At 40.2% G+C, this 27,325-nt stretch overlaps 1 protein-coding gene across 1 annotated transcript in view; it reads right to left on the bottom strand.

Annotated features, from left to right (window-relative positions):
- Nucleotides 1-27,325, bottom strand: part of cntnap2a (contactin associated protein 2a) — a 313,006-nt gene that overhangs the window by 90,999 nt on the left and 194,682 nt on the right. The window contains exons 10-15 of the mRNA XM_068581486.1: nt 22,879-23,028; nt 12,222-12,384; nt 7,795-7,901; nt 5,599-5,718; nt 3,942-4,057; nt 2,290-2,374 (exon numbers count right to left, since the gene is read on the bottom strand). Coding sequence (XP_068437587.1) covers nt 2,290-2,374; nt 3,942-4,057; nt 5,599-5,718; nt 7,795-7,901; nt 12,222-12,384; nt 22,879-23,028 — 741 coding nt within the window. The remainder of the gene's footprint in view (nt 1-2,289; nt 2,375-3,941; nt 4,058-5,598; nt 5,719-7,794; nt 7,902-12,221; nt 12,385-22,878; nt 23,029-27,325) is intronic.

Here is a 27,325-nt window from a genome sequence, read left to right as displayed (position 1 = left end):
TAGCCATGCGTATGTGCGGGTGCCTGTGGTTCATAGAGAAAATACTGTTGACAGGGTAATTTGATGAAAGCTGACAGCTAATTTACGAAACATATTTTTGGGTAAATGATTTTTCCCGGTCCTACTACTTCAGTCATTCTAAACTGGTAATTGGATTTCCATAACTTGCAAGGTAGTGAATTAGGAGTAAACTAGTTAATGAAGGACTGACTCTAACTGAGTGTGTGTGTGGTTGTGGGAGGGATGTTTGCACGTTTGTGTGCGTGTGTGTTCACACAACAGCATTGGAGCAACGGTATAAAAAGAGAGAGTCTTAATAAGGTGTGTGTATCTGTGTGCACATGTGCTACACTGCAGGTGAAGGTGCCATTGCTCAGTGCAGTGGAAGTTAATGGCAAAGTTTTGGTCTGACGCTATTACTTACCACCTTTCGCTTTATTCTTACTCAGTCAATCAAGGACCACAGACACACGCATAAACACAAAACACACACATACAAAGGCATGCATCTAACAAGCACAAGAGCCTCTCCCTCCTTCAACCATTTTCTATTTCATCTCACTCACTCTAATTGCTGCAAGTGTCTTGACTTTATGAAGCAATCCCTAAGGTGGGTCTTTGTGTGTATGTGTGTGTGTGTGTGTGTTTGTGTGTGTGTGTGTGTGTGTGTGTGTGTGTGTGTGTGTGTGTGTGTGTGTGTGTGTGTGCGTGTGTGTGTGTGTGTGTGTTTGTGTGTGTGTGTGTGTGTGTGTGAGTGTGTATGAGAGCCAGATGGCAGAAACAGATCTGACAACGACAGGGAGCTTGTTATTCCCATAGTGAAATATACACACACACACACACACACACACACACACACACACACACACACACACACACACACACACACAAATATTATACTTAATACCAAGATTTGCGCAAAACACAAGTAGAACACAGCCGCAAACCCTCCTCTTCATTTTCTCTAAAAATGTTTTGTTTTTTAAAACCTATTGAAAGTCTACTAAACCCCGTCATAGCACAAATTAAGTGTATCTAATCCAGGGTAAATCTTACACAACTCAGTCATTTCACTAGCCAGCCTAACCAATCCAAACCAAACATTGGAGACCATGCCAGGCCTTGCTCTAGCATATTACAGCCAAACTGACTGAGTCCAAACAAATCCAATTCAAATGAATGTTATCCAAGTTAATCTATTCAGGATGATCCCAGCCAGGCCACAACTCAGACCCATTGCTCTGTTTCAGTACTTTTTTCTGTAGTGCTCTGAAAAGACACGATGAAATATAAAAAGCGAACATACAGATGTGTGACCCTGGAATTCTACTGTGAAGCCTGAAGCAACAAACCAGAAGGAGGCAACACAATCTGTAGGATACAACCCATTCTCACTCCAACTCGTCACTTGGCATCATTTGCACTGAGTATCAGTAGTGAACAGTCGCAGTAATCATATTGTTAATGTTGTGAATGTAAACTAATAATTGCTCAGGTTTAGGTAACAAGAGCACTAAAACATCATTGTTGGGCTTAAAATAAATACGTAAACAACGCAACATAAGCACTGAAAGCATGTCACGAACATCGCCAATGTAACTTAAAAAATAACTTACTCGACACAGCTTTTCAAACACAAGTCTCCTGATTAAACGTCCTGTGTTTGAATGGCTGGTTTCTTTCTTCTCACACCTCAAAGCCTCCAAAAATGGAAGCTTGTTTGGTGGCAGGGGTGAAAAGGTGAGACTGAGAGCTGATTTGAGCCCAGCAGTAGCCGCTGCAGCATGCTGCTACGATGCTTATATGGCTCCCTTATGCTGCGGGTTGCCATGTTAGAAATGTCAAATGTGTTTCTGATCAGTCCACATTTTAAACATCCCGGCTCAAGCTATGCCATACGCGTGCGCATGGGTAGTCCAACATTAAAATTGCACCTTAGATCTACACTTTAAAGCATGCAAGCTGCAATTTTGGATCGGTGCAGAAATGACCTCACGCAGAGAGTGATACTGCTCAAACTTCCACAAACAATACAGGCTGAATTAATCTTAATTGAATCACACATATTGTAGTCATGTAAATTGTATCCAGGACTTTTCAAGTTCAATGACTTTTCTGTTTTTTTATGAACTTGGTTTATTTGCCTCCCCTCTTTCTTTCCTAGATACAAGCAGATGGGGAGAGAGTGCTGTTGTTAATAGGAACTATGACACCACATCCTGCCCGTCTCAGCGCTGTGAACCTGTGCGTGAGTCGGTGGTGAATAAAGAAGTCATCCTCGGCCCTTACCTGGAGTGTTGAGCAGTCTGGACATGCGACAGCTGTAGGCGATTTGCTGCTCACAGAATTCTGCACTGGAGGTGATGGCTGTCACCTAGAAGCACGAGCACAGATATGCATTTTTATTTTATCTTATTCAGCCAGACAGGACAATTTAATGTGAAAGAAATTTATTGAGCTGCATAATGAAATAAAGAGCACTGTAATGTTTTAAATAAAAATTCCCGTGATTGAAAGAAGCTGAAAACGGAACAAGTGATTCATACAAATTAGAAGAGGACAAAATTACAGGTAGCGCATGCTGCTCAAACACTCTCGACACGAAAACTGTGGTCTTATACACATTGTGGGGAAATAAATTGCTCCTTATTGGAGAAGTAAATCCTGTAAAGTTCGCACACAGTTTGCTTTTGACCGAGTCTGATTAGAGGCCATCGGGGAACATGATTTAAAAAAAATGGCTTGTGTGTTTAGGCGACTTGTTCAAGATTAAAATATGGACTCTGTATTTTGAGATAGCAGATTTGGGTCATCTGAGTTGTACGGAGCAACACCACAGGAGACAGGTGTTAGGGACATAAGGGGGAACAGTGACATTAACTCTGTGCATTTGATAGAAATAAGACTGAATCAGCATATAATGCAGCTAATAGTGGGGTTTTGTCAAAACAGGAACAGCACAAATGTCACCATAGTCACAGACTTAATTTATTCTGTGTATTTACGGCATTACAAGATGTGAGAAATGACTCATTTCACTCTTACTTGAAAACTGAGCAATCGGGTCTCACACCGTTAGCAGTGGGACAACTTTACAAACAACTCAATGGAAGCTCAGATGAGTTATTACAATACATTTGTATGCCGTTGGAAGAAATAACTTGTTTAATTACAATCTACTTTTGTTTGATTTCTCTAATTTTGGAAAGTGCAGACTGAGGTGTCAATGAAGGCACGTCTGTGCTAACTTTTGTTTAATTAGCACAAAAACAGTAAAGATATTTTTTTTTAAAGGGAGCCCAAACATGGTGAGATCTTGGTGAGGCAGACTATGAGAGATAGTTACAGAACCCGACCAAACTTAGGGGGTTTGTGGGAGAAAAAAAACAATCCTTTGGACGTTGCAAAAATTGCATATATCACGCATTAAGGCAGCCTGTTGTAATAGAAGATGGTGTAGTGAACAGGAACATGGCGGGTCTTCTTGACAGTGTAACCCCAGAACCATACATTATGTTAGACATGCCTTCAAGTGTCGGATATCATATAAAAAATAAAAAAAACACGCAAACTGTTTTGCTTGACAGTCAACCTCCCTCACAAGAGGATATTAAAATGCAGTCTTTTGGCATGAAATCAATAATCTGATAGCTACGATTTTTAATACAAGAGAAAACACAACACATCTTGCTTTTTTGTCGCCCCATTGTATTTTCTCATTTAAGAATAGCACATCAGTTTTACTTTGTAGAAAACAGTCTTTGATGGGAGGCATAAAAAAAAACATTCTACTTTTTGGAATCCTTTTTTGCGTTGTTGAATTGTAAAAAATCTAAAACTCAAATGTTGCAACACAAGACTTTCTATGAATAATGCATGAATACGGGTCTGTCTGTATGTGTGTGCGTGTGTGCGTGCGTGCGTGTGTGTGTGTATATTACCTGGTCCATAGAGGCACTGTAGTTAACCTGTAAGACGGTGCGTCTCTCTCTACTGGAGCCAGTCACGGCAATTTTGGGTGGCAGGTTGTTCATAACTGTTGTCCACACTTTGTCCTCTTTACAAAAAGAATAGACCACTTATATCAGTCAATTGTTACATACAGATTAATATATACACATGTATAATTACCAGTGGCGGGCCTGAAAATTGCCATTAAGCCAGCTGTAGAGTTTAACAGCTGAAGCTGATGGTGCATGTGTGCAGGCCCTTCAACTTCAAGTAGCGCCACGAACGTGACTAGGTGCCTATAGCGCCACCTTAAGTACTGGAGTGTTTGGTGCAAGGTATTTCTGTTCTCACTCACACACAGTGAGTGAGGACAGAACCAGCTAACACACGTTACCGTGTTTAACCGGCGGAGAGACTGAAGACAGAGAGAAGAGAGAGAGACATAGAGAAAGACAGAGGTGAGATGTGATTGGTCAAAGAGCGTTAAGGAGCGCCCGTCAAGCTGGCCAGCCAGCTGGCTCCAGGAACAGAAAGCAGGGCAGCAGGAGCACAGACAGGAGACAGGAGCTGCTCAATGAGAATATAAGCTAAAAGGGAAATTATTATAATACAAGTAGTGTATTTGTGAAAAACAATTCCATTAGAATATAAATCAAGCTTTGAAAAAAATATATATATTATAAAATTATATTATAAAATAGCAATAACTTTGTGATTCTGTTCAGGCCAGCAGAGAAGGCCTCGCTGACCCTGCTGACCCGCCACTGATAATTACACACACACACACACACACACACACACACACACACACACACACACACACACACACACACACACACACACACACACACACACACACCAGTTTGGCTGTCATGACAGTTCTTTCTGTGTAATCTCAGCCACAGCTATGCGACACAGGGTTTAATAGACACTTCTGTGCTGTTATACTATGAGCCAGTCAGTCAGACATCTCCCTGTTCATTCATACCCTTACTTGGGTAATGTGTGTGTGTGCATTTCAAATCTCTCAGGTGTGTGTACGTGTGGGAGAAAGAAAAAAGTCTTAACATTTCTAAGGTATGGGAGAGTGTGCTATTCAGCGTGACTAAGGGGCGAGCCAGCGGAGCGCAGTGACATTTCATTAAAAGTCTCGCCTTTTCTCTGCTTGCGTGCGACCACCTACTTATTCCACTGTGTGTGTGTGTGTGTGTGTGTGTGTGTGTGTGTGTGTGTGTGTGTGTGTGTGTGTGTGTGCGTGCGTGTGAGTGACTGAGTGACGGAGGTGTCACTCGGACCGTTGGAGCACTCTTAGGTTTGCATAATGGGTCAGTTTCATATGTGCTTGTGCTGGGTGTGTGTGTGTGTGTGTGTGTGTGTGTGTGTGTGTGTGTGTATGTGTGTCTGTTGTGGAAGCTCCTTCAGAGTTGGATGTCAGTAGTCATGACCGTGTCGCCATGGAAACCCCAAGCAGAGCAGGTCAAGAGTGTTGCTGTCTAAGGTTAAGAATAAGGAGGGCTGGAGAGTTTTATTCCCTCACAGGTCACTGAGGTTGCACAGAGTAGATGCACCGCAGACAAGAGCACACACAAACAAACAAACACAAACACGCACACAGAACAGTGACTTTTGGCTCTCTCACACACACACCTGTCATGTTGCAATTGACTTTGAAAGGTCCAAGGGGTCCGCTGCCATCAGGGTCGATCCAGTAGGTGTCAGAGGACTTGCCCAGGTGCTTATAGGCCTCACATGACGGCTCATAGATAGCTGCAAGTGGGGCAGAGGCAAAATGAAAGGAGATAAATGAGCATTCGAGAAAAGGAGGAAACAAGACTAAAAATGCATCACAGCTGAAGTTGTTATGAGCAATACACACCAGACTAAAAAATACACAGCAAAAATGAAATGTTGGATATGACTGAGTGATGATATTTTTGATATATTGTGTGGGGTTAGGAATCATTATAGGAGTTACTATACTGCAAGTATATGCTGCCCACAATAACAACAACACAACAACATGATACACCTCCCAAAAGAAAGCACCCTGCATATAGCCCCTTTATATGTTTGTGTCTGTAATGGGCCAAAGATTGATAGAACTAATTTTGGGATGTATCTAAAATAGCACACATTGTTTGAAGTAGCTTCCTCTTTCGCCTCCTTCCAGAAGACACGTTCTTGTGGTTGCCAGTCTCTTATTCGGATGCAGCGTCTTGTCAAACACACTCTAGCAATCTGACGACATATTGATGTTATGGTTGTGTTGATCTACACATACCGACAGTGTGTGTGTGTGTGTTTTTGTGTGTGTGTGTGTGTGTGTGTGTGTGTGTGTGTGTGTGTGTGTGTGTGTGTGTGTGAGGCAACAATTGCACTTCAAAGAGAAATGTGTGTGCGTAACTTGGAGTGAAACTTGATTGAGGAGATACCATTCACAGGCTTAAGAACGAGTTTAAAAAAAGAATATCTCTGTCCTTCAGTTGAAGCTCTTTATAACGGTTTATGTTGTTGCATGTTTCTTCTTTCATTACATATTCTTCATTATTAGTTTTTCTCTTATAGATATTCGTCTGCTCATCCAGGAGTTTAGTGATGCAGTTGCTTGCAGAGAGTATATCCTCTCAAACGAAACCTTGTTGAACCATCTCATAAGGATCAGAACAGAATTGTGAGGCACTACTTATATTTCAAAGCAATCGTCAAACGGTGTAATACAAAGGAAGCTGAATTACCAGTACTTCGTCCAGCTTCACAGAGGTGGAAAAAAACAAAAAAATTCAAAGGCTAACCGAGAAAATCAAAGAGACATTGCTGGAGAGGGAATGCGATTAGAATGATGCAACACCTCTGCACCACTTTCACCTTCACCAAAACTGAATTATAGTCATTAAATCAATGGACATAATCCCAAATCCAGATTTAAATTGTGATAGAGAAAATATCAGTTAACAACAATCCAAGACCCAAAGATGTAACACTTACAATGATAGAAAAAAAAGACTTTAAATCCGTAGATAGATTATTAAAGTTCTTGCTTACTATGAGCACTTAAATTGATGTTTTAAGACTTGCACAACAGACGTTAAACAGAAGGCATTATTTAGTCTCCTATTGGTCTGCCAATTCATCCTATTAACTCCAGGTCACTAATGTGCCTTCAGCTATTTTTAAGTAGTGAATTGGTCCATCATATATATTGTCAAACACAGACAGATAAATATGTCACACAAAGACATCTTAATGTATGTTGTGTGTTTTTTTAATTTCATATTTCTGTTATCAGTGTCGATGCTAAATTTCCATTCTGATAAATTCACACGCCAGTCCCAATACAATGCTGTATTATTAACAATGCCCTTTTCTCTCACTCCATTCTTCAATTTGTCCCACACTTCATATACAATCCGTGAGTTATTTTATGTTGAACATTCACAATATTTCCAAAACTTTCCCCTCTCATCCTTTTTTAAAAGACACCATTGTCTGAAGCACATGGGAGGAAGGATGGCATTCTCCAATTGTTAAGCCTTTAAAAATAACCGTTGGCTTTTTTGGGGCTTTCAGACTTTGTTCTCTTTGTGTGCTCGTGCTTTTGGTTGGGTCAGACCAGAACAAACCGCACAACACAGTCAGGAAAGGCTGGCCTCTGAACATTTCAAAAGTTCATCTGTCCCACTGCTGAGGATTGTGGCTTTGGAAGAAGAAACAGCTTAAATCACTCAAAGCCGAGCAGAGGAAGGCCAAATTAAACAAACGCTCAAGTAACACAACACAGTGGTTTTCGAGTTAAGGGGGTGGGCAGATAGCAAATAACACACAACTGCATGCAAACACACTTACAAGTGTGGCAGGTGGCTCCAGTGTATCCTGTTCCATCACAGGTACAGCTGAAACTGTCCCAGGTCTGTTTACAGCGGCCGCCGTGTTCACAGTGATTTGGCATACACCTAGAGAAAGAGAGAGCACTTTTAAACATTGGCAAGACATGCAACGCCTTTCAAAGGAGGAAGAAATATCATGTTCTCTATATGTTACGGTCAGAAACACAAACCACCGTCACACATCTATACTGCCAGCATGCAGCAGATGCATTCTGATGTATGTCTGATTGTGTTGATATGAATACAATACTAACATATGTAACAACTAGCCTGCTTCCAGTCCTACCATCAACATATGTGAGACATTAGGAATACAAGAACACCTTTGACTTTTTCTGTGCGTCAATTTAGGCCTGTTAAATATGTTGACGCAAAAAACATCTGGTACGGAGAATTACATATGGTGAAACCCACAGAAAATGTGTACACAGTTTTGGGGAATATCCTCATCTACAGTACAGTATTATACAGTATGAACAGCACGACAAATTGAAATTTACATTGCAATACACATTTAGACAAATGCACTAATTCCACCATTAGCAGAAGGCAAACTTTGAAAAACCAGTTTACATCATCTTTACCAAATCTCCACACAATGTTGAAATTACACACGGTTTTGTGAACAGCTGAGAGCAACCACTTTAGGCCTATCCCAGACAAGCCACCATTTGTCACATACTGAATATGACAAGCCGGATGTCCACGCAAGGTTATTTCATAGCCTAGAAGGCCCATGTGAGTTCAATCAAGCTGATGACACCATGTCAACCATCTGCCTGCTGAGCTTGGCCAGGACAGCCTCCAGGATAGCGAGAGAACCGTCACATTAGACGCACTAAAGTGTCAATGAGAACAACTTTAGTGCATGTCTGCCGATACTGCCACAAATTCTTAAGAGGTGAGAGAGTTGGAGTTTATCGTGCTGATTCTCCATGCGTATTACTGTTGTACAAGTGTGTTTCTTTTACAGTCAAAATCTACTTTTTGAAAAAGGACTTGAAATATGGAGTGTAGTGTATGTAAACAGTGTTATCCTTCTCAGTGGGGATACAGCATAAACACATAGGAGTTCAGACATCTTTTTTTTTCTTGTTGAAATTTCAATACCAACTCAGATCTTGAATACATCAAAGTTCTGAGGTTTGATCTGCCTTCAGGCCTAGTGGGGATGGATCCCGAGGCACGGGAGTTTCAGAGCTGGGGTTTTCGACACACAAACTCGGACACATGTACAGATAACTACAAAACAATACCTTATACAACTTTGAGTGATTACTGATAAGATGAGAAAAGCCAGCTGGAGGGGAAAACAAACTGCAACTCCTTAGAGCTGCAGGGGTCCATTTAAAATGCAGAGTTCTTCTTTAGTCATGTTGGGAGTCGGGCAGTTAAGCAGCACAGAGCGGGAGACAAGACAATCGCTGCTCTAATTGTAACTCTTCTGTTTACGTCTATATACTGTTTCATGCACTTATTAATGTTTTTATAATGAGTGGATGAGCTCTGTTTTGTATGCAGTCAACCCTGAAGGGACAATAAACTACATATGAATTATCTTTCCTTCTGAAAACATGACGAAGCATCTTCAACGGAGGGCTGGTGTGTAATTTTGAATTGACTGTATATCTGCATTGTAATTATGCTGCAGAACAGTTACATTTGCAAAATAATCATCCACCTCCCTGCGATTGTGTTGACTGGGGCAGAAAAAGATACTTTAGGTAACATTACCACACATGTACCTGCTTGTCATTTATGAACTTTACGAACATGCTATTGCATTTAATGTAAATGAAATAGAACATTCTAATATACCGGTGATCAATGTTTCTCGTGGAGTTTTATAGCTCCAGCGGTGCAGTTCAAATGGCATTGTGCTGTCACAATGGGCTGCGATTGACAAGCACCGACAATCACAAAAGACATTATGCTCAGCAAGCTGTGAGCACTGAAGTACACTTACTACATATGCGGAGGGCTTTGTATGAGAATTTGAAATCTTTGAAGAGAATGGAGTGCCTCAGTATGATTATGCTTTCATGTGTGTGTTGCAGTACCCTCACAGAATGACAGTGACATTGCGAAATATGGGAATTTGCATGCCTTGCCCCGTGTCTGTGGAGATATGTGTGTTTTACTTCTTCCACCTTCTCAGCCGAAACAGAATCTCACAGTGGAACGGCATTGATCAAGAGGAGGTCAGACAGGGCTATTGAGCTGCCTTCAAAGACATTTTGATTAGTTAGATGGTAGCACTGGACCCATTCATCTTCCCTGGCAGGACAGGGCCCACCTCAAACAATGCAGGGCTGATACGCAACATTTTTTAAGTAACAGAGAGGAGAAGACGCAAGGGTAGGACACTATTTTAGGACATCTTACGACTTTCAACAGCGTTAGTCATACAAATCAGTCTACTGTTCTTTCTGTACATTCTGGAAAAATAACATTTTCATTCTATTCACATTGCAAAGCAAAACAAATGGCATGAAAATGTATCCAGACGAGAGGGCTTTGTAAAAATGTAAGAGCTGTCTGTGCTCAAAATATTACAGATCTTAAAAACCAAAAATTCACCCTTAAAAACACATTTTTTAAAGATAGTAAGTCACAATATATGAACTATTTTTGGTTATTTTAAAATGTGAGCATATGTTTTCTGAAGTAGCAACAATCAATACTTGCGTACAAACAAAGGATCAAATGTCTATGCTAAACATGTGGATAATTATCCCTGAATGGAAGTTTTGCTCATCTCTATGGAGTTTCAACTTGTTATTTCACTTTTTCCAGGCTACAAATTTACAGTTTGGTTTACACTCCCTGCTTTCCTGGTTTTGTTTTTGGCCAGACTATGCAGCTGTTTTCAGCAAATAAGCTCCAGAGAATCACTATTCGCTAACAGGCAGGCAAAGTTTGTGGAAACCAAAAACAGAGTTTATACAGAGTTAAATTGGACATACAAATAAACGCTAATGTTCGCTGGATATGTAAAGCAGCAAACCGTATGCTCTGGCATATCTTTTTAAAATGTTATAATTGGTCAAATATGTTCACAACTTGTTCATGCTGCCCCATATTGGCCAAAAAAATCAGTTATTGCAGGTTCAACAATCATAAGGTAAAGCACTCCCACATTAAAAAGCTATCTTCCAATAGTCTCAACACAGTCAGTCAACAATGTGGTCACCACTTTTTTTTTAATCACGTATACTATGTTCGTAGACTGTGTAAAATAGTGATTTGACCAATAATCGTCATGTCCAGATATCAGTCCTGTATATTGGTCATCTACCCTTAAATCAAATCACTTTTCTACAATAACAAAGACACCTGATAACCAAAACAATGTGAACATTTATAATATGACTTCCATCACAAAAAAACAAAAAGGAATCAAACTTTTAATTGTTTTACCATTTCAGTATGGACTAAGAAATTTGAGAAAATGATGTGGACTTCTTTTTACACATACAGATGCTCTACATATACACCTTTCTGAAAATCTGTATCAGTGTGAACAGCTCAAGCTGTGGTCCACCTTTAAGTATCCCAGACCTTTGTAGAAGTGAAGATGAAATTGATCTAAATCAAGCCGTGGCAGTTGGTGTCTCGTTCTCCGGGTGGGGATATTGATGAGGGTAAGTGTTATTGACAAACCTACCCTGAAAACAAATCACTCTGGATAGAGGATATGCTGTTCCAATCAGCGCAAGGTCAACTAGTTATTGCAGCTTCCTTCTCACGTTCATCTTGCAATCCATACTCCATGTGTCTAATAAGCACTGACATCTTTTTGGACATTGCATGACTGAAAACCACTGAACTATTATTTAACATAGTACTAAACCTAATCCTTAAAGATTAAACCAGTCCAAAATGATGCACCCTGGCATCAGATTCAATATAAAGCAAGTCCGGGATGATTCCAGAGGTAAGATTTGTCCCAGTGTGTTTCAATATAAATTGGAGTTGCAATGATAGCTTCCAGTGAGCCAACATTTGAACGTGATGGGCAGAATATCCAGCTCTGGTATACTTTAGAAATAAGTGGCTCCTCCTTCGATGTTAGATTAAGATCACACAATGTTTTTCCAAGGATGAAACTGATTCTTTTTTTTTTACACACCCCTTGCCCTGGAAATCCACGGCGTCATTTCTATTTATTAGTATGATATAGTATTGTACAGCTACACTCACAACACCCAGAGCTGCGAGTCATACCTCTCTGAATACAAATTCAGAGATTATTTTTAGGACTCCCCCTATATAAAACCATTGATTTATGACACTTATTTGAGTTTTGCATTTTTTTTTCTCCATAAATTGTCATTCATAAATGATTGTATGGATGTGCATGCATGCAGGAATAAGCATTCTTACCTGTCTATGATTGCACACATGTCGAGGCTGACGTTCTCAAAAGCTCCCATAGTGCCTTTTTCCACCGCATGCAAATCCGCTGGTTGGTCATCCACCAAGATTGCTTGCATGCAACCCTGGAAGGTACGCTGCGAGGGTGGGAACAGCGTCTGGAGAAAATACCCTGAATCCAGCAAAAGAAACAAAAGTACAAAAAACTTTATCATGGATTTTTTACAATTACAAATCCCAGAAAGTTGGAGATGAATAAACTGAATACAGAACACAAGTTGAGTGGGAATAGAAACAAAAGGATGCACAGCAGCTTGCGGTCAAATACCGTAGTGAAAGAGGTGAAAAAGTGTAGGAGTATGACACTAAACAAGACAAAATTTAAATCTTTTGATTCCCAATTTAAACATATCGTGAAAAGACCACCTTCTGTAGAAATAGACAGACTAAACAATGATGTCATCCTTGACGAGGAACAACAGACCTGGCCAGTGTCCTGTTACTGTGATTTTCAAAGCCACAAACCTCAATCAGTCCTCATGTTTTAGAGCTTATCCACAAGGCCCATTAGCCTTAATACTGGAGCTAAGGCCGCAATAGACTACAGAACATACACGTTTTACTATATACAGTACTTTTATGAGATACAAGAGTCAATGGCCCGTCCAGAGGTAGCACTGGGCCTTGACTGAAACAAGGACAAGGCTAGGACATAAATGTGTGTGTGTGTGTGTGTGTGTGTGTGTGTGTGTGTGTGTGTGTGTGTGTGTGTGTGTGTGTGCGTGCGTGTGTGTGTGCCTTTGCAAAAATTAAATCCCATGGATATATGGCAGGTGTGTGAACATTCTACATGTCCCAATATGTCTTCAGTCTTCACATCTACAGGCGGTATTACAGTGCACATGCACTGTCATATATAGGAGATGAGAGTCTGGAATTCAATCTTTGCAACAAGCGCACAGGTCAGACATAAAACACTGTGGCTCAATGACATCTCCATCATCGGGATGCTATAAGCTGTCACACCCTCTAGCATGCCTATTAGCCTCAAGGCCAAAGCATCAAAAAGGCTTATTATAGAGGGCATATGCACTGTGTGTGTTTGTGTGCACCAACAATAATTGTAGTTTATGTGGCTGGCTGTTATGCCTGCAAACAAAGCAGCAGAACAGTAAAATGTGTGTCACAGCAAGTGTATTTGTGCTGGATTGTCCTTTTCTTCACATATTTTCATTTCCTTCCCCAAAAGTGTCTCCTGTCATCCTTGCCATCTGTCTCTTCTCCTGCCACACCTGTCCATTGTCTTTCCAGAGGAGTGGGAGAGAGACAGACAGTGAAAGGAGAGCGGAAGAGAGAAGATGGGAAACAGAGCAGACTACAGCTGGCTGGCAGCACTTTGTATGCTGTGGATAACATATAAATGCAAAGGAAATGCAGCCGTCCTGACAGTTTGGCGGAAGAACAGAGCAATGCGCGGAACAATGGATGGGTGAATGGATATATGTTATGAGGGCGTGAAAGCCAACCTGTAAGGCGTGAAAACTATCGGAAGTGGTTTCTACTGTATTCTATCTAAACCACTGATGGGTAGTTTTCAAAATTTTAACCACACATATGAATGTGTTTGTTGGTTGTCGCCTGGTTTAGTCCACCTTCTGCCGATCGAAACAGAGAACTTCACAGGTATAACAACTGAAGGTTTCTAGTTTCTTCTGAAACTGGTTATGTTTAATTTTATTAAAAAGTCTTGGATTAGAATAATATTGATAATGTGCATTACCTGAGAGATTCTCAAGTGTTAAATGATATCACTTACCGTCTGCCACCCACAGAGAAATAACTGTTGTAGGGAGCTCCTTTGTGTCACTTTGATTAACACAAAAGATGTTCATCTGGGTATTGCCACAAACTAATTTGTATATTGTAGGGCTAAATAAGACAAAGAGGAAATGTATCCTGACAGTAGTCATGTTTTACATTCTGTTAAAGAGGCATGTTTTCCCCCTTGTTGTCGCTTTAAAGCCACGACCGGCAATGCATCATTGTGTCCATAAAACTCCTGCATTGCAGCCACATTGACAAACAAAGGAAGAATCACAGCAAGATTAATGATCTGGAGACAAATGAAGACAAACACTTGGCAAACAAAGGAAAGATGTGGCCATACATCTGTACATGGCCAACAAATCACACACACCCTCAGCTCAAATCCAAGCTAAGCATGTCTGAACACATTTAATATTTTTCTTTCCTGAAAGCAATGATGCTGTGTGGCTTTAATTTGTTGTATACACAACAGCTTGATTTCTCATAACTCCTCAGGATCTGGAACAGCAGCAATAATCCCCTACAGTCTTGCTGGCACTATCACAGCCCCTCTGTTGCGCCCATAAGCTTCCTTTACAATACACACAAGAAGACCAGTCCCAGCGCTCTACTACCCAATCGCCACATGACTGGCACAGCTGGTTCTCAGGCTACAGAACACTTATGCCCACATCCAAACACATTTTTGGGGAGAGGTAGGCTGGAAATAGGCCAAAATGCTTCGCTGTAAAAATTGAACAAATATTTTGAGGCTGCAAATCAGCAACATATTTAGGGGAGACAAAATTAGTTGCCAAACACAATATGTAGATCCCTCAAATTCACCCCAGGAAAAACTGTGCTTATCTATTAACTACCTGCTGTTATTTCCCATGACTGTAAAAATTCAAATATAAAAACAACACACCAACCTTATAGCAAACCATGGAATGCATTTAAGCAAACTTAACATACACTTTACTGCACACTTCACTTTTACTTCTAAGGGAACCATTTGACATTGTGGAGTAACTAATAAACCATCTAGAGTGTAATGCTTTAATTTGAAAGGTCAGAGAGGTTTTGCATCACAGTACCCTGGAGACTTTTAATGGAAAAGCAAAGTTTAAGACTTCAAATAGACTACTAAATTGTCATTTATTTATACACATGAACAATAAAGGAAACGCGTAGCTCTGTTTTTTCCCTCATAATTATCAAACACCTGCATGCTTCAGGGTGGAACATCCCATAATTGACTACTCTTGCATTAGAAGTATCAATGTGTCCCCTGTTCCTGTGGAAAAAAAAGAGCATGACTTTATGGCCTTGTGTATATTCATGTGTGTTTGTGTCAAGGTCCACATTCCCTCTTGAGAAATTCAATTTGCGGATGTCTCGTGTCAGTCACTTACTAATTTCTCTAAGCGCAGCGTCAGGAGTGAGAAACTACTCCCCGTAAAATAGGCTTTGGGTTCAGGAGGCTGCTTCTAAAAGCTGACGCTTGAAGCATAAAGGGGTGGAGATGAGAGGAGAAGAGGGGAGACATAGGAAGGGGTCGACCCGGTTAAAGAGGATAAGAGGGATGAGAGGAAGGAGGAGGATGAGGGCCAAAAAAGAAAAAAGAGAAGATAAACTGAGGAATTGGAGAGAATGAAGGAATGAGGGGAAAGCGGAGAAAAGAAAACAGAGGAGAAGAGGAGAATTAAGAAAGAGGGCATAGTTGAAGATAGGATGACAGAGGATCAGAGCCAAGCCTTTTCCTTCCTCTGACATCTAAAGTATAATATCCTGTAACTCTGTAACCTTGGGTTTAGGCAGTGCCACGTGAATTTTAATGCCACAGAATCGAAGAAAATCAGGGCAATTTAATCCAAAGCACTGTTCTTGGCTGTTAACTTTATTGCCACTGAACTCAAAGAACACTCTTCAAGGATTATTTCTTTTCAGTATATAAAAAACAAGAACAGTGACATGTGGCACAGCGAAATGTTGCTTACATATATTTTATGGCTTGGCAGAGTTTAAACATTTTAACTGATTAATATGATTAATCGCATTATGCATCAAATTCATTGAGGAAGTAAAAAATAGTCTATTGCACACTTTTATTTTAAAGTAATGTTATCAGAACAATATAACAGGCACTTTATGAGCAACAACAAGTTAACAACAGTATTTAAATTTGTTTCATTATTTTTTTGCATGTGCGATCAATGCTCAATCTTGACGTGCAGACTGCAACACGAGGCTCCTGTGAGACTGACCGCCTGTAAGAACGTTGTGACAGTGGAGGGTCTCACAGCAGCACCCAATGCTCGCTGAGCACAGAAACTGCAGAACAATAGATGCTTTAACGTCAGTCTCATGTCGTCAAGTTGGCAACACTGCCGGTCGATGAGGCTACAAAAGCACGCGCACACACATACTCCGCCTTCGAAGTAAAAGCAGTATCGTTGTATTGCATTTTTGGCGGCCCCGGATTGGGAGAGCGGGCTGTAAGATGCCCAGGTCTAGACTGTGCCGTCTGGGAGAGATTTAAAAAGCAGCACCTGTCTGCGGCACTATTAAATAGGAAATGCTTTTATATGAGCGTGCTTTTTTTCACGCTGCACCTTGATAGTATTAATATTATCTAAAGGCATTGAGCAGCTCTCATGTTTAACAACGTTTTCTTACAGTTTTTTTACGATCACGGCTCATTTTGTCAAAACATTACACACAATTTACACAACTACACACCCGAGAAGCAGAACACTTCAGATCTTTTGCAAAATAATTTGCGGTTAAGTCACTGTATTGCACACACATAGTTAATATGGTCTGATTCTCTTTGAAGCAGCTACACACCATGGTGTTCAATCTTAAACACTTTTAACATTGCTACTTTTCTTGTGAAGTCTTGGTCAGAGATCAGGATAAAGTAAAGTACACGAATATATTACCAGAACACAGCACACAAGAGTGTGTTGCACTGCACACCAATAAAAAATCAATCGATATATCAATACATTTCGAGAGGTTGCATTGTGTATGGACAATCAGAACAGACCATGAACATTAACACTATACTATACTGAGTGCAGTACAGTACAGTGTTTTATACCCAGCACATTTAGTGTCTGTCCGTCTACAAAAAACATAGATAATTATTATATTTCCTCAGCCGACTGGATAACTCTCATAGGTCACATCACATATACTTTGTAACCTGCAAATTATCAATAACTTACCTACCTTTCACATACAATAACATTCTCTCTCTGGGGTATTGTGCAAGTATTGTGCAGGCTTAAGCATACAAAATCAACCAGAGCAGACTGCAACAACTCAAACCCAAAACATGACCAAGAGAACACTGATAACACACAAAAAGGAACAAGGACAAGAGAGTCTAGTTTAAATTCACAGGAACTGAGATATATGCTTTAAATACATACTTCTGTGTGTAGTACACTACCAGCCTCGAATTCCTCCGTGACGACAAATGGCAAAAAATGGTTCGCTTGCCTGCACAAAGGGAGGCGTGACATTCGGTACAACCCTGGTGGCCCAATCCGATCCACTTTGTTTGGTTCCCATTTACAGAGGCAGGGCTGTCTTTTTTTTTGCAGTGAACGGACATCTAGTGAGCCGAGAGAATAGATACACAGAATTTAAGTGAATTTAGGTGTAGATTACGGGCTGCTTTCTTAAATCTGGAATTTTAATGTTTGTATAATATTTGTGATATCTACACTCACTGCACAGAAAGGGGGAACTTGCTGCAAAACCTGCATGTCCAAAAATATAGATTGTAGCAAAAACACAAAAGAGAGAACCTTGCCTTCAGATTGTGTTTTGTAAAATTGTATTGTTTTTGTGAAATATTTTGTTTTTTTAAATGCTGTTGCAAATATTGAGGTATCATTATGTTTTTTGGAGTTGTTTGTGTTGTGAAATATGGTCGTATTTCGTGTAATGTCAAGAAAACACTGCCTCTGACTTGTGTGTGTACATAATGTATGCCTGCATGTGTGTGGCAGCCAAGCTTTAATATAATACGAATATTAATACCTAATTTGGTTTAATGTGACAATTAGGTATGCTTAATAAACATGAAGCAGCAGTGGGGGAAAGAAATGTAAAATGAGGAAGATATAAACTGACAGATAGTCAAACCATTTGTATTCTGGCAGCAAGGCTTCTATAATGGCACACACCCCATAATAGTATATGGGACAGATACTTTGAACCCAAAAGCATTTAACATGCAGAGCAAACACTAAACTGAATGTCCACGACATGCATCACAATAAGATCGGTAAAAGACAAAAGGGTCTTTGAAACAAACAAAAGTGTCTGTAAAACAAAAAAATAATTGTCTTAAAAACCTATTGTCTAAATGAGTGTACAAAGAGCAAAGTCATTATAATACGGTCAGATTAAAAGGTAATTTCAACATTACTTTGGCTACAGGCTGTAAAAACTGTGGTTACTGATCAACAACTGTTGCTAATAAAAACAGCAGATTGGTGCCTTGAAGCCACAAGGGTTGAAGCTGATCACGGCCTAGACAAAGCCCCAACCTGTATATAAAATAATATGGATTGTTCGGGATACTGGGTGGCACACTGAGAGAACAGTTTCATAGAAAGTGCTGATGGAATATGGTTAAAGAGCTTTAGGACAGCTTAATGCGCTTGGCCTCTCTGACTCATCAAGCTGAACGATCTAAGAGACTAATTGAGGGCAAGTTAAAGGCTAAACTATCTTTTGTTCACTCACTATATTATTCAGTTACCTCGGTGCTGGGATGGAAATTTGCCCCTGAATGTGAGGAGGCGTTCTGAATAAATGCTATAGATATTCTAAAACACAGTTCATAGACATGAACGCTCACACAGATTCAGATGGCTTCATGCCTTCATTGTTAGTCTGTGATAATGGTTACTCAAGTCATAATAAAACCAGGTCATGCAATTGGAGGACTGATCAGGATGCTGTACAAATCTAAAGTAAAACCACACCACAAAGCAAACTAAATTTTTTTTTCAAAAACTGAAGACCAAACTAAAATAACTCCCTGAGCTGAAAACAAGCTGCAACATTACACATTTACATTTTAACATGAAAAATAAATCTAGAGTCTGAACTAAGAATATCTCCCTAAAACTTCTCCCCTAGCCTGTGAAGCGGTGGCCCAAATATCTCTTTGTACTCCCTGCCATAGTCATAATCAGCAGTTCGGTTGCCCCTGCAGCTTTCAAACTTGTGTTTACCACACAAGTTTTATTCATTGTGTCATGTAAAACTAACGAGCCAACACATTACGCCTGTTGGCAGGGGGACAAAAACTTCTGCAAGAATATAGCTGTGTTTTTTGATTTGTAACAATGCATACAGGTGTGTGACTGTATGTGTGGATGCAAATGAAAGCCACATACAATATTTTCTTTTCTCAGACTGCGAGTTATGTGCGTCTGATGACATGCATGTACTGCCTCTGGGATTTTATGTCTCAATGTCACCATACCTCCAGCCTCTCAGCTCCTTAGGATGTAGCTTTCACTTTAGTTTTCTCTCTCTCTCTCGAGCGTTCCACTCACTTATAAACCTGCTATAAATGTCTCAGCCAAAGAAGTCTCTTCATCTCAGTCCTTATCGCAACTTTCTCCTATCTTTTATGTCTTCTCCTCAGTTTCACTCTTTTTTTCTCTCACTCACTCTGATTGCCTCTTCTGCCCTCTTCAAGGGGTAAAGACATTACAAAGATCCTCTCCTCTGAGCCACTATTGATTCCCAACTCAGCTTACCAAAATCAATAAATCACCAATTGGATCAAAATGGAGACTAGAAAGTGAGAAGGAAGGAGAAGAGAGGCGGGAGAAACAAAAAAAGACAGAAAAAGCGAGAAAGCTGGAATGAAAAAATGACAAAGTGTTATTTACTGTATAATCCTTCAACACCCCGGATTAAAGAATCAAAAATAGAAAAGTCAGAGGAAAAATCTTGAACAACATGTAGCTAGTTTTGGATGGTTGAGTGAAATGCATTTTAGCATATCAAGATGAAATAGATAGATAGATAGATAGATAGATAGATAGATAGATAGATAGATAGATAGATAGATAGATAGATAGATAGATAGATAGATAGATAGATAGATAATTACTTTATTGATCCCCAAAGAGAAATTCAGGGTCCAAGTAGCTCGACGCATCACACAACATAATATATACATACACACACTATTAAAAAAGATTGTCCAAAAGAAAAATTAAAAAACAAGAACAAATTTGAAAAAAGTAGGGTGAAGAAGTCCAGGCTAAGGTGGAGGGAGGGGGCGTGTTGTGCAGGCTAACATAGCCAGTAGCCAATAGGGGCGTTGTGCAGGGGGCTAACATAGCCAGTAGATGGTGAACCCCGTATATACATTGTAAGTGAGTGGGTTGGGGGCTGGGCATGTTTGAGGAGGAGGAGACTATGCAGAGAAGTCTAACACAGTAGCTTTGATAGACTTTGACAGGTTGAACAGTTTATGGCTCTAGGATGAATGATTTACCCAGCCTATGGGTTTTGCATGACAGCGAGCGCAGTCTGCAGCTGATCACACTCTTCTATTGCATGATGGTACCGTAGAGTGGATGTTTTTTATTGTCCATGATGGTGAGCAGTTTGGTGAGGGTCCTTTTGTCGGTGACTAAAGTAATGCAGTCCAGTTTAGCACCGACCACAGAGCCAGCTTTCTTCACTAGCCTGTCCAGTCGCCCTGCATCCTTCTTCTCCGTGCTGCCTCCTCAGCACACCACCGCATAGAAGAGGACACGGGCGACGACAGACTGATAAAACATGTTAAGGAGTTTGCTGCAGACGTTGAATGACTGCAGCCTCCTCAGAAAGTACAACCGGCTCTGCCCTTTCTTGTAGATTGAGTCCGTGTTGGCAGACCAGTCCAGTGTATTGTCCAGAATTACCCCAAGGTACTTGTATGTGCCTACCAACTCCACATTGACCCCCTCAATGGAGACTGGTAGCATGGTTGATTTAGACCTGCGGAAATCCACCACCATTTCCTTGGTCTTAGCGCTGCTTAGTCGAAGGTGGTTGAGTTTGCACCATTGCACAAAGTCCTCCACCAGGCTCCCGTACTCCCCATCCTGGCCATCCCAGATACACCCCACAATTGCACTGTCATCCGAGATATATAAGATATATCAAGATAAAAAAAAATAGCCATCATGGGCTTTAAGATGATTCACTAAAGAGCAGAAAAGAGTTAATTACGATGGACAACATGCAATAAAAGAGTCTGGTTGTGTGTGCATGTGAGGGGCACTATGATCCTTATTGACTGGCCCGGGGGAAATGGTCTTGCTTGTTGAAGGAGATTGTACTTTGATTGAGAGAGGAAGAGAGAGGGACAGAGGTCTGATGGAACTATCAGAGCCAAGACTATCTCTCTCAGTTACTGTAATTTCATACAGGTGCCCACACACACACACACACACACACACACACACACACACTTAGATACGGACCATCTTCCAACAGACGGACAGTAGTGTCTGGCATCATTAACCTGGCGTCTTCCTAATTCAGACAGACTGTGGCTGCTTCATGTGTGTTCGTGTGTGTTCCCGGTGGTTGTGTCTATCTGGTGGTCTAGTTGTGTCTGTGCTCTTGCTAAGTGAGCAATTTCCTGAACTCTGGCCACTAGGATATAGATTTCTTGTGGGATAAATGATTTTTAGACATATTTAGTCTGCAAACACACAGACGGATAAGACTTATGTTGTTATAGTTCATCTAATAAGTTTAACGAACCCTGCCAACACATTTCACACCCAACTCGTCAAGACCTGGTCAATGGCCCTGCACAACTCATTACACCTATAGTGTATTTTCACAACTAACTTCCATGTTGCTAGAAAAGTGCAGGTTCTGTTAGTTATATGTATAGCGTCTCTATTTAAAAGGTTACTTTCAACATGGCTTAACATAGTTTATTCTTTGTATACCTAAGTTGGAAGTGAAAAAAAATTAAACTTACGCAAGAAGGGTACTTAGTGCTGTTTAGGAAAACAAATTGGCCTTCGTAAGTATGCTTGTTACTTAGCTTTTTAAAGACAGATGTTTAAGTAACAAAACTATGGTAGAATAATTTAACGTTTCACACTAGGCACAAACAGCAGTCTACTGGGTGAAAGTCTTGTCTTTGCTTGACACATCCAACCTCAGCTTCCCACACGTTCTACATAGATTTTCTTGGTCTTTAAACAACATTAGTGGCTCTGGCCATCTAATAAGGACGCAGATGGATTGGAGTTAGCTGAAGGCCCAGTGCTTCTCACACAGATGCTCAAGGGTGCCTCTGTGCATCGTTATCAGGAGCAAAAGGTCCCTGGCCAAGAGTCCGTAGTTGACGAGTTTGGAGTGAGATCAGGTTGGTTTTCATATGAACACCAATACATTTCTCGACTAAAATATTCTATACAAACTAACCAAAATGAAGAACTCCAATAAAAGTAAAAAAGTAATAACATCTGTGTCTCGGGCATTATAATAAAAAAAAAGCAATAGGAAGATAAGTAATATTACATGTTTAAGAAAATAAAGCAACTTCAAACTGAAGAATCATCACAATATTTAGCAGAAGTTATGAAACAACACTGAGATGTGTAAACCGGATGCTATTTTTTGACATTTTCTAGATATTTTTTACCTCCGTAAAGCATGAACATCGTATCCTCCGTTGCCTCCCTTGCCACCGGAATGGGCACCGGAGACCAATTTGATGGGATAATGATGAATGGAGGTGGAAGTGAGGGTTCCAACGTTTTTGTCAGAACTGTGGCAATGTTCTTGAGGTGGTTCTTACCTCCCAAGTGGTAGGTTCCTCCTGTGGTGATGGTGAGAGGTGAGGTGGAGCGCACAGCGGACGCCTCCTCGCCATCTATTGTCACCATGGCAAAATTCTCCTTTGCAACCAAGCGTATTGCGTGCCATTGGCCGTCGTTGAGGCCTGAACCTGGAGGGGTGCAGGTACAATGTGTCGTCAGAAAACACAAGCTGATAGAGTTCTTTATACAAGTTAGTTTCAGTTGACTGACTTCTTGGAACAGAAGAATTTCCAATGATTTTAGTTAACTGATTCCTGCAAAAGAAATCCTAGTCTAATAACAGTGGACCATCACATTCTTTAATTTGTGCAGATATACACATTCAAGACAGGGTCATCTTTCTTGGTCAAGGTAAAACATTTTAAATGGATAATGTCAAGGACGTGAATAGGGTTTAAAGAACAGAGTGACTGGCATTGGTATGTGGGTGATACAACAAGGATTTTACTTTGTCATAAAACTGTTTTTGTCCAAAATAGTAGCAGCACAGTGGTTTTTTTTTCCGTTCATCCCAGCTGACTGGCCAATGTGGCTTCAGACAGTTAAAACATGCTCAGCTCAGGATCATGTTCTGACCTCCACCACATTTATTTCTTCACTTCTCCACATAAGCTCCCCAATTCTTCTCTGCATTCGTCCTCTCACTACTACTTTCCCTCTACCCCTCTCCAAGCCGAGTGCAGATTCCAGTCTCAAGACCCTTGTGTCGCAACTCCATTAACTCTCAGAGAACTCTGTTTGCATCTTAGTACCACAGTGTTTGTGTGTGTGTTCGGTGGGGGGGGTTCTCTATCTGCGCATGAAGCTTTGAGCCTTCTGTGCGAGTCTGTACAGGTCTATAATGTGTCGAGTTGTCTGCATATGTCAGTGTAGTGTGTGCGTGTTCGTGCATGTGAGTTTTGTGCTCTCCTTTTCTCTCTCTTCCCTTGTAGCTGTGCTCCATTAAATATGAGTGATGTTTTGGAAAGGGACATTACTACTGGAGCCGAGAGAGAAGCCTGCTCGCTCTCATCACCCTGTCCTCTATACATCACCTCTTACTGACACCAATCTCTATTCATCCTCTCCTCCCTGCCTCCCTCTCTGTCCCTGATTCTTTCTTTCGGTGCTCTGTCTTTATTTCCTTTCCTATATTTCTGCATTTCACTTTTACCTATAATCTTTTTGTCTTCATGCTCCTCTCCTCTTGTGGCCATCTGCGGCATTGTCTCCCTTTTTCAATTCGGCTCCAGTCACTGCTTCCCTGACTGTAATGCACTGATAGTAAGGACAGTGTAGCAAAGTTCAAGGTACGGTCACGTTGAAATTGATTTCAGCAGAGTCTATTTATTCATGGTTCTGCATGCACGTCAATACACATGTACCTTAGCTTGCTGTGTGTGTCAATACATTAGACCTCTGTGTGTGTCTGTGTGTGTGTGTGTGTGTGTGCGTGCGTGTCTGTGTGTGTGTGTTTCCATTTGTGCATTTCCTTTTTCCAGTTTCTGCATTTGTCATCACCATTGATGAGGCACAGTTTCACGTTGCCTATTTCTTTCCAGAATGCACCCTTGCTTTTGCGTCGGTATGATATACTAATGCTGCGTTCACACTAAACGCTTTGCGAATCATTCGCGCCAGTAGTTTACATGCAAAGTCAAAGCATAGATGCAAATTTGGCGAATGGCGCGTTGCGAAAAATCCGCCTCATTCGAAGGAGTTGAAATATTTCAACTTGGGTGAAAATAAGCTCCAAGTTGGCCACCTGTGGAGGTGTGTGACGGCTGTTACCTTGTTCAGGGCCATGCTTTTTAAATATGCTCAAACACAAGCATACAACACATGCACCCACAACAGGACACACATGAATGTGATTTTGCAAACATATTTCCACTAGTTGTGTCAGGGAATTAAAAACAATGATACAACATTGCATTGTTATTGTGCTTGGAAGTCATTAACTTTAATGCAATGTTTGCAAGACAATTAGAGGATGCTGTCTGCTTTGTCTGAATCACATCAAAAAAGCCAGTTCTGGTAGAAAGACACCTTAATGTGCTCTTTTACAGGCAATCACATTTCTGACAATATATTGGTTTGATGTAATCACTATCAAGCTCCCTGCTTCATCCTGTCCCTCTCTATAACCTCTTGAATGTAATGGAAAATAGATACGGTGTAACCTTGTGTCCCCTCATCTGTTTTACATCACCTGCAATAGCTTTGAATGATGAGCTTATCAGTGATCGCAGTGTTATTGAATCTTCACACTTGATGCGGCACAAATGCACAACAAAAAAAAAATCACACACACACACACACACACACACACACACACACACACACACACACACACACACACACACACACACACACACACACACACACACACACAAACCACTCAGACAGGCTCAAATCATTCACATGCCAGCTGTCTGACAAATAGAGCACAGGTAATGAAGAAGACTAGAGGAAGGAGGTAGATAATTGCTCGGATTTGACGCAATAAGACTTTTTTATGGCTTATGTTGTCATTTATATGTACAGAATATGAAAATATGGAAGGCTGACCGGTCACTTTGCTCTGTTTTCTGTTTTGAATTAAATACAAGTAAGGATATTGCACAGTGGTTTCACTCGGGTCCTCTCACAACTACACTTACTGGTTAGAAATAAAAAGACACAAAACTGTGGAAAGTATACCTTCCCAAATGAAAAATAACCCATTAAAATGACTAAAAGGTTAACAATTATGTCACATAATACATATTAAAATGTGGACCTACAGTAATTGTCTAACTTTATAATTATAGAATAACATTTGACCCAGCCATTTGACCCAGCTAGTGTCATGACATTTTGACATTTTACTTGGCAGGAAAAACAAGGATTAAGGTCATATACAACAATGTTATACACCATTCTATCCAAAGCGTTTTATTGTTGTTAAAAACATCCAATGGAATGCCATGTATTATTTATGTCAGCAGAAACATTTATTCAACAGCTTAAATATGTTAACCATGTCAAAGCTTCCCCGGTAATTAAAAAAAAACAAACATGTTAATTGTGAATGTGCAGCTACAGATCATCTGCATAAACAAGTGATGATGTTGATGAGAAAAGCACTATATATGTCCAAAATAACTGGCACAATATGATACCGCAACTGCATGTCAAATTATTCTGGGTGCTTTATCCTTTGAAGTAATTCCCTGTGTTGGCATGGCTGGTCGTTCTTGTATAAACATCTGTGGTCATTGCATCAGCCTACCTTCCTAAATATGGTCAGGTACGTCCTTCTTGTGACAACTTGGCACAAGATAATTAATGTGAGTTTTATTTGACCACTATTACTCAAAGCACCTGTGGTAACTGGGAGACATTTTTATAGAGTACAAGTTGACAAAAAAAAACTGATTCTAATTATTTTCCTTTCGGTATTTCTGGAGGGCCGAGGTTTTTCAATGAGGGGAAATCTGCTGCCGGTGTTACTGCTCTGTCTGTCTGTGACATCAGCTCAAGATGAGGCTAAAGACTTGGGCGAACCATTGGAGATTGACTTGGGCCACTCGGCTCTAACCAAAGAAGTGAACAAAGTGAAACACACGTTACTGGAGCAAGATGTGGAACAGGAGAATCTCAAGGAAGAACAGCAAATCCTTAGGGACAAAGTGGATGACGTAGAGAAAGATAACGCAGGTAGTATTTTGACAACATCGGTAATTTACAGGTTGGGGGTGTAATGATTGTTATATTCTGCTAATTACTAATAATATATAAACTAAATATAATCTAATTAAGGTTAAATATACTCTAGATTGGGCTAAATCCAGGGGATGTTAATGGAATCATTACTTGTGAATGAAATAACTACATACTTGCATAAAATAAATAGCTCCTACAATTTACAAGTATATTGTTTAATTATTCTAGACATTTTCTTATTTAGGTTAAATTAGTTTTTTAGGATAGCTTTTGATAGTTTAGTTAAATTATTTGTTGTTGTTGGTATACTTAGTATTTTAGTTGTTCATCTGTTTATGAATTGGATTATGCTGAGGGCACCTGGTGTTATATGTAGGAGAAGGCAGGGATAGGACCGGCATGCACCTGAGCAGGCCTATGTTTTTTTTTTTGTTTTTTTACAAAAGCAGGAGAGGCACCATGGAGATGTCCTTTGTTCTTCTGTTTGTTTGCTTGTTTTTGTATAGCCAAATAAATAATGAGAAAAATGTAATTCTGTATGGAAAATGCATCATCATGCCTGCATAAACTACAAACCCATAGTGCGTCAGTGGCCCTTTTGATTTATTTGTTTGTTTTTTAATTTAGCGGACAGATGGTCCCGACTTATTAATGTAAATGTAAAGTTAACTTTAAAATGTCATATGTAATGTATATATATATATATATATATATATATATATATATATATATATATAT

The sequence above is a fragment of the Clinocottus analis genome, unplaced genomic scaffold (genome assembly GCF_023055335.1).
Source record: "Clinocottus analis isolate CAN_PGR_092001 unplaced genomic scaffold, fCliAna1.0.p SCAF_18, whole genome shotgun sequence".
NCBI classification, from domain to species: domain Eukaryota; kingdom Metazoa; phylum Chordata; class Actinopteri; order Perciformes; family Cottidae; genus Clinocottus; species Clinocottus analis.
This window is presented reverse-complemented; position numbering and strand designations above follow the sequence as displayed.